Below are 9,186 nucleotides of genomic sequence, written 5' to 3'. Positions count from 1 at the left end.
TTGGCACATATTCTGTGGTCTGTGCAGATGCTCCCATTTCCAGTGACCACTAGATGGCACATCAATGACCCAGTGCCTACAATGTCACGGTTAGGTTATGAGTCTTTTCCTGTATGGTCCACAATCACGGAGTATTTACATTTCTTTTTAGAGAAAAACATTTGTGGATTAGCATATTGATAATGAGTATCACACAATATAGCAAACCAGTAACATTTAGGACCATATGTTTTGTATTCTATTTGGCAATGCCATTGGTCTAAAACAGCTATCATCCCATCAAGTTAAATAAATAATTGTAATAATAACAATGGTAATAAAATGCATATAGTTTCAACAATTCTCCTTAAATATTTCCATATGAGACAGACTGAAGATAGTGTACTTACTATGTTACAGCAGCTTTCTGTATTGAGTGAATAGGCAGGAACAGTAGCTCCTAAGTCATATGAAGACAAACATACAAATAATGCATTAAGAAATCTTGACTGTCCCTCTTGGGTACACGTTACAGTCGCCTTTGGTGGTTCAGGTGTTTGGTACTGAACAGTTGACCAGTTGTCTTTGGGATGTTGAAAACACGAATATTTGGTATTGAACGCTATGGTTCAGTTGTCTTTGGTAGCGCAACTTTAGTGCCTCTGGAAACAAACACTGAGTTTAGCTGTCTTTGTGGCCTAACTAGAATGGTTGGCACTGTACATTGTAATTCGACAGTCTTTGAGACAACACTGTCTCTGGAATGGGGAAGAAAAGGGCAAGGAAAACATCTTCCCTGATGTGGTCAGATTGTTTAGCTCCAAGTCTTTTGATGCACATACTCTACTATGCACCACTTAGTTAGGTCTTTACCTGGGTTCAGCCCAGCAAACTCCTTACATTCAATTCACCCAGGGAAGGACAGTTGTCGAGTCATTTGGGTATGTTGTGTGGCATTGACTATGTAGGTGCTGTAGTGGCTGTGGGTCGGGTCCCTCTCACTTTCTTGCTTCTCTTGCTGACCGTGGTGAAGCGGAAGGGCTGCAGGTCGGGTTGCTCCCCGGGGGGCAGGCGCTTCATGAAGTGAACGTCCTGCTGGTTGGGCAGTGTCTGAGGGCCTCTCCTGGGGCGCCCCCTCTTGGTGAAGCCCACGTACCAGCCCGTATAGCGTGCTGACATCAGAGCTGTGTAGTGGTTCTCCAACACCATCTCAACGAAGACACAGTCTGCACTGCGATTACTAGCCTTCTGGAATACACACACATATATGATAATTTCCAGTGTCTGACTTGGACTGAAATAGGTGCCGGTACTCATTTTGGCTGCCAATACTGTTTCTATTTAGGTGCAGAGGTTCAGCAATACTTTTGAGATAATATTCTATAAAAGGAACAGGAGCTCAAGCAGTAGACATGTTGATGTGCCGGTACTCCGCTCCAGCGAGCTCCTGCCCAAGTCAAGCACTGGTAGTGTCAATATGAGATGCAAAGTGAATAACTCCAGGTTGTTTAAATGTATACATTAACAGGAACGTGTAGCGAGAGTCAGAATAAGAATCGTGTTTGTCTCACCTTCCCCACAAGCTTGCCTCGACGGTTCATGCACAGGTAGAAGTTGGTCTCTTTACCACGGATTCTCACCTGACTTCCAAAAGTATCAGCCTCCACAACAAGCTGGGCTTGGAAAGAGACAGATGCACAAAAATACAGATTGTAAGAGCCCACATGAAAAAAATGCTATAGTATGGTATAAATACTAAGTATTATAAGTATAAGTATTACTATATTTATGTACTGTAGTATTCACTGAACTACTGTAGTATTTACTGTAGTATGCACATTAGAGTGTGCTTGTTATATCGTCTTTAACACAGAAGTGGGGGCTTTCTTGAGGAAACTTGCTAGATAAATACTAAAATAGTAATACACTGTAGGTAAGACTGGAGTATGAATGGATGGTTCAAAGCTTCTGCTCTTTTCTATAACCTGTAGGGAACACAATATATGGTATATACTTGGCATGTAGGTGTCTCACTCATGAGTGGCACAAATTGGGATATGGGGGAGGGGAATGGGTGGGGTATATGCAAATTAAAAACTGTAGTATTACTATAGTTAAAAAAACTGTAGTATTTTTGCAGACACTAGTGTTTTTGCGGACATTACTGTAGTATTTACTACAATGTTTTTTTTGTGGATAATACTGCAGTATTTACTATAGTATTCTACAGTATACTACACAATTCTATACTAGTATTACACGGGTCATTCCACGAAATGGGTGCCTTTTGGATACATGCAAACTTTTAAGAAATGAACTTTAAAATATATTTTATGTTTAGCTTACGGAAAAACACTTTTTCCCATCTCAGGCATTAAAATCCTAGTTAATCAAAGTTAAATCAAATTCTAGTTTTCCTAACATGAATTGAGCTTACAGTGTTGATGTGTTAAGCTCGAACACCTCAGTCAAAGATGATAAAACAATTATAAATAGACCAAAAAGTGAGAGAAGACTTCCTTACTTTTCCACCATGCTGTTCAGAAGACCCAAATGATGTCACCTGCTGTGAATAATTTAACTTGGTGGAATGGTCCATTATTTTAAAGGGGTAAATTGTTTGCATAACAGGGTTGGCCTTAACATGAGGGACAGATGTAAATGCATCACTAATATCATGAATATAAATAATAATCTTCAGAAATGACTTTGTCAAAGCAGAAAAATAACTAGGCCTTTACAATGATGGTGAAACGTGGATACATTTTGGGGATTAAGTCGGTTGAAATCGTCCTCGAAGTGGCACAGGGTTGACGAAGGGACGTGTCAAAATACTGAATTTTGGCACTTTAGAAAGCCTTTATTCATATTTAAGATGTACTTGATTCTCTATTTGGTCTATATTAAAGTGCACTTTATTTAATATAACAGGCTTTTCAAAATTCAATATGGGTGCATAATTTCTACTTCCACGAAAAGGCACCCTTTTCGTGGAATGACCCACACATGATTGAGGGATACTTCAGTGTGTAGTATAGTATTTTACATTATACTACAGAATTATATAGTAAGCACTACATAATCGAGGGCTACTACAGTGTGTAGTATAGCATTCTACAGTATACTACAACATTATATAGTAAGTACTATATGTGATTGAGGGATATTACAGTGTGAAATATAGTATTCTACAGTATACTACAAAATTACATAGTAAGTACTACACATGATCAAGGGATACTACAGTGTGGAGTATAGGATTCTACAGTATAGTACAGCTTACTACAGAATTATACATAAAGTACTGTAGTATTATATAGTAAACTGTAGTATTTTGTCATGTGGGAAAGGGCATAGAAATTGAGCACATAGGATGGGATGGGGGGATTGTTAAATGCAATTAGTTCATAGATGTAGCCACAATACAGAGGTCAAACCAAATCAATAACATTAGTCTCCCTCCATCCCCCTACAACAAAGCAACATAGCGGGGTAAATGGGAAATCGATGACCTTATCGATATCGGGACTGAGTCTACCACACAGAAACCGCTGCTCCATCTTTCTATTTCTCTCTGTGTGTCATAGGCTCGTCTGTCCGGTTGCTACTTCATGATTTTGAGGGCCATGTACTGTAGGCGTGATAACATAGAGGAAATGATTGCTTGGTTCTTGTTGATTCTGATTTTGTATTGGAGTGTTCTGTATATTGTAGGAAGTAGTAGTACTATATCTTACCATATTTATCCCCATCGTCTCCCTTGGCACTGATTCTCCTCCCCATCACCTGCACGTGTTTGCCACTTGTCCTGCTGTACAGCTGGTACACTCTGTGCTGCCGGCGACTCATGGCGTCTCGACCCCGTGTCTGATTCTCCACGTATACGCTGAAATTAACATGGTCATCAGCTAAGACCTATACCACCACAAAACAGACAGCCATGTGGTTAGAACGAGAGCCTTTATTCAGAATGGCATGTTAGAAACATAATGGATACAATTGTATACACACATTTACCTGCAGGGGGCTGCAGACCACCAGTAAAGCCTGGACAGATCTGAGAGAAGGGGAGAATGGATCTGCTTTGAGATTACATATGGTATGTTTGCATCCCAAAATAATACAAAAGCAGTCTGTCTGCCACACTCCTGCCTCTTTTCTGTCTCCACCACCAATTTTAAACCAGTCTCTATGCCTCCAAAAATGGTCATTTCTAGATAAAACCATCACGGCAACAGACAGTGGCCATGCTGTCTCTCTCTAGGGACAGCTGCTGAGCTCAGCTCATATCTATGATGAGCTAACAGGATATCAATATTCACTAATCCATCCAGCCATCTATCTAAGCACTTCAATCTCTTATCCCTCCCTGTATAAATACAGCACACACAGCACATGCATAGATACATGGATTACGGCACACAAATAAGGCTGAACTCCATCTTAAATAAAGAGGGGGAAGAGCAGGAGAAACGTTAGCAGACACGTTAGCAGTAGGGAGTGTTCTTTCATATCTTCCCGTACCCCCTGGCCTTGTGCTCATTAGGGGACCCAATACCCCCTGTGCTGTCCAGATGTAGGGATGCCTGGAACGCTGCCTACAGCTGGCCCAAAGCACACACAGATGTCTGGGCTCCAATTCTACTCTGAGGACTACTTTTGTTCTACTTCTGTGTTACCTCAGATGAAACCTCTGTAAAAATCTGACCAAGTGGAGAGTAAGTTTGAGAGATACAAGGTCATAATGGGGGTGACAGGGACACTTTAAAGTGGGAAACAGGTCAATTCGTCATTGTAAATGTAAGATTCGTTAACGTGTCTGACAGAATTGCTTTAGGTTTGGTTAAAGTGGATGGATGCCCTAATTTGGGGAAGAGCTAATTGCTGATAATCCCCTTCACGAATCACATGATCCTGTTAAACACAGACACCCATCAAAGACACTAATAAGGCACAGTCATACTGTACATCCACTCATTCATTCATAACCCATTAGCAGACATTCTGTCAGTGACAAATTTCTGGTCTTTCAGTCTGGGGAGAGTGAAAAGAGGTGTCTGGGTCATGGGACATGGTTGAGTGGCCAGAGGAGCAATATGCTACAGCAATATGCTACCATGTGGAACAGCCTCAGAGGAATTGTACAGATCAAAAAAAAATACAAGATTCCACCACCACTTGGTATTGGAAAAACAGATGGCTTTTCTATTTCACAGTTAGCTGTTCAGAAAATAGTTTTTCATTATTACAATGGGTAAAGGAGAACATGCACCCTATATGACGGTGTACGAAACACCACACCTGCTGCGCTGGACTGATGGTCAGAGCATGCATGAAGAGAAACATGTGCGCTGACACACACACACACACACACACACACACACACACACAATACCTCCATTCATTTCTCTCCAGAAAACCTTAGGTTGCGCATCAAGGGTTACTGCACATTTAACTTACAACATGACTAGTGTAGAGAGGAGGGAACTCATCTCTCGTCCCGCGCAGCTACCCGGCCAGCAAAAGTCAGGCACCGTTACCGAGGATCTCTAGCTGGTACTGTCTGTAATCCGTTCGTTTGAGAAGGGTTTGGGGAACGGCAACAACTCCTGCGATAATTCCTGCGGGCATCAGCAGAGCATGCCGAGCACATCGGTTAGAATGCTGGCGGAGGGGAATGGTTTGCTCTGCAAAAATTGTATCATGTAGCCAAAACGAGCGAATGCGCGCTGGGTATGTCCAGTTTGTTCAATTCTCTGAAATCATGACAGGTGTTTGGCAAAATAGGATTTTTGCAGGTTTGCCTCTTTTTTTTATTACTTAGTATGTTTCTACAGCTATGCCTACAATGCTTCTATGAGAAAATTGTAAAATAGGCTTATTTTACACGCAGAACTCAGTTGAACTTGTATTGCCATTGTCCATTAGTTCCCATTGTCTTCGTTCCTTTCTTCTGTATATCACTTTTCTTTGTCCGAGAATCTATGTTAATTTGTCACGTATAGTAGTTCAGAAAAACAGCAATTCCTAGTATCACGGAAAGTCTATTCGGGGAGTGAGATCGGGGCATGAGAGGAGTAGTGGCGGGGAAGGGGAGGCGGCACGCGGCCGGTGTAATCCCAGTGATGATATAGGTGTGTCCCGCGGGAGACGAGACCATTTGGCAGGACAGAGGCGAAGGCGGAGTAGAAAGGGGAACAGATTACAGAAAGCGTCAGTCAGAGCAATACCTAGTAAATCGAGCAATGGCAATGCGACTTTAAGAGAACTCAGTGAGTTAGCAGACACCGAGGAAATGAAAAGTGGTTTAGACATCCAGACTGGTCACATAGACTAGACATAACATAGTGAACGTAAATCTGGGACACTGGAAATAGTATAATATGTTAAATTTGGTATGGTTATATAAAAGAGAAGGTTACTTAAGGCAAAATCAAAAGGAGCGTTTTTAACGCGAAGGTCTAGTAACCCAAAGGCTGCGTTTTCGAATCTCATCACAGACAACTTTACAATTTTAGCTAGCCACTTTGCAATTACCTACACATTTGTAGCTACTTTGCAACTACTTAGCATGTTAGCTAACCCTAACCTTAACCCTTGTGACTAACCCTTTCCCTAACCTTAACCCTTTCACCTAACTCCTAACCTTAACCCTAACCCCTAACCATAGCTAGGACCCCCTTGTGGCCCCCCTAAATGTGGAGTATGAAAAAAAAATTACATAACTAATTTTTGCGATTACATCCGTTATTAGACAGTGGCAACGCAGAACACTAATGATTATGAACATGGTCTTTTGCCTGCAAATGCCTGCAATGCAGTGAAGAAAACGATATGACAACAATAACGTAATGTAACTGGCCCCTCTAACAGTACAACTGGCCCCAGCTTGGCCCCCCCAGTTGAAATGGTCTAGAACCACCACTGGGTTAGGGTTAGCAGTTAGGTTAAATGGTTAAGGTTAGGATTAGGGGAAGGATTAGGTTAAAGGGTTAAGGTTAGGGGAAGGGTTAGCTAACATGCCAAGTAGTTCCAAAATAGCTTTAAAAAAAGTAGTAAGTAGTTACAAAGTTGTTAATTAGCTAAAATGCTAAAGTTGTCTGTGATGAGATTTGAACATGCAACCTTTGGGTTGCTAGACATTCGCATTGTATATCCACCCATCCACTCTGACAAATTTGATCATCCTGGATTTTCGTTTACTATGTTACGTCTAGTCTGTGTGTCAAGTGAGTAGGCTACCATTGCATTTGCACTACACAAACATGATGGGTACATTGAAGAACTGCTCATGGTTTGAGAGGAGGACACATAGTAGTAGCCTATAGTCCTGCCATGTTATTTTGTTTTAAGTTCCGTTAAGGTTATGAAATACATAATGGAAAAGGAAAGGGAATGAGAAAGTTGGAAATGAGGGGGAGGGTGGGTGTGCATAAGGTATGTAAGCAAAGAGTAGAATCCAAAATGAACATTTCTTAGGGGTTTAACAACACCGGGAGATCCTCACTCCCCTCCACCACAGAACCGCAGACATATGGTCAGCCAACCATACTAACCCCTACTACCCCCCTCTCTCCCTCCCTCTCTCTCCCTTCCTCTCTCTCTCTCACTCTCTCACTCTCTCACACACACAGACAGATATCCACTGTTTTCTTTTCTCACTTTAAGGATGATGAACTACCTTAGCTGGCACCTGAGGTAGAGGTCAAATCAGGGTCAGTAGAGTTGATGTTACACATTTCATTCTTTCCAGGGCGTTTGAGTGTGAAATGAGTGAGTGCGTCATGCACTGCCAGATCCAGAATGTTCAAAGTGGTCCCATTAGTGTAATTACACAGACTAAAATAGGCCTATGCCTACTGCATATTGTCTGTAGGTGTCATTTCAATTATCCTTGTAATACCCAGTGCCATGGTCTCATTTGGTACGAATCTTAGGATTATTGGGTCCATGGGAGAAACCATCTTGCTCTGCTGCAATAGTGCAGCCTATGCAGAGAACTTTAGGTAAGCAGTACCTCACATTCAAGTTGTCAGACATGAGCATTTGCCCCATAGGGCTAGGCTACCTACCGTATAGGCCTAGAGTCTGCCCTTGAAAAAACTAGGCTACAATATGGCATCAAATTACTGTTCGTTGGGGTAGGCCTAGCTGTCAGATAACATTTACTTTGTTGAGATGTTAGGCCTCAGGCATTTGTTTGCTAGTTAGTTTGGATGCAGTAGGGATGATTCATGTGGATCAGATGTTCTTCTGACACCCCCAGATGAAACACATCGTTTTATGATTAACAGGGTTTGGTGGCATTGAGCCTACTAGCCACCACTAGCCTCCATCACCACTAGCCTCCATCACCACTAGCCTCCATCACCACTAGCCTCCATCATCACTAGCCTCCATCACCACTAGCCACCACTAGCCACCACCACTACTAGCCACCACTAGCCTCCATCACCACTAGCCACCACCACCACTAGCCTCCATCACCACTAGCCACCACCACCACTAGCCACCACCACCACTAGCCTCCATCACCACTAGCCTCCATCACCACTAGCCACCACCACCACTAGCCTCCATCACCACTAGCCTCCATCACCACTAGCCTCCATCATCACTAGCCTCCATCACCACTAGCCACCACCACCACCACTAGCCTTCATCACCACTAGCCACCATCACCACTAGCCACCACCATCCTCCATTACCACTAGCCTCCATCACCACTAGCCACCATCACCACTAGCCACCATCACCACTAGCCACCACCACCACTAGCTTCCATCACCACTAGCCTCCATCACCACTAGCCACCACCACCACTAGCCTCCATCACCACTAGCCTCAATCACCACTAGCCTCCATCATCAGTAGCCTCCATCACCACTAGCCACCACTAGCCACCACCACCACTAGCCACCACCACCACTAGCCTTCATCACCACTAGCCACCATCACCACTAGCCTCCATCATCACTAGCCTCCATCACCACTAGCCACCACCACCACTAGCCACCACCACCACTAGCCTTCATCACCACTAGCCACCACCACCACTAGCCTTCATCACCACTAGACTCCATCACCACTAGCCACCAGCACCGCTAGCCACCATCAAATCAAACTGTATTTGTCACATGCTCCGAATACAAGTGTAGACCTTACCGTGAAATGCTTACTTACAAGCCCTTAACCAATAGTGCAGTT

At 43.0% G+C, this 9,186-nt stretch overlaps 1 protein-coding gene across 1 annotated transcript; it reads right to left on the bottom strand.

Annotated features, from left to right (window-relative positions):
• Positions 1–210: 210 nt before the first annotated feature.
• On the bottom strand, positions 211–6,348 carry LOC106603257 (fibroblast growth factor 18). The gene is made up of 5 exons (XM_014196654.2): positions 5,440–6,348; positions 3,997–4,036; positions 3,717–3,894; positions 1,551–1,657; positions 211–1,227 (listed from the first exon to the last, which is right to left on the bottom strand). Exons 1-5 carry the CDS (start codon positions 5,469–5,471, stop codon positions 940–942), a joined length of 645 nt encoding a protein of 214 aa, XP_014052129.1. The 5' UTR covers positions 5,472–6,348; the 3' UTR covers positions 211–939.
• Positions 6,349–9,186: the final 2,838 nt, after the last annotated feature.

This window comes from Salmo salar, chromosome ssa04, assembly GCF_905237065.1.
Source record: "Salmo salar chromosome ssa04, Ssal_v3.1, whole genome shotgun sequence".
Taxonomy (NCBI): Eukaryota; Metazoa; Chordata; class Actinopteri; order Salmoniformes; family Salmonidae; genus Salmo; species Salmo salar.
The sequence above is the reverse complement of the archived record's forward strand: the minus strand, read 5'-3'. Positions and strand labels throughout refer to the sequence as shown.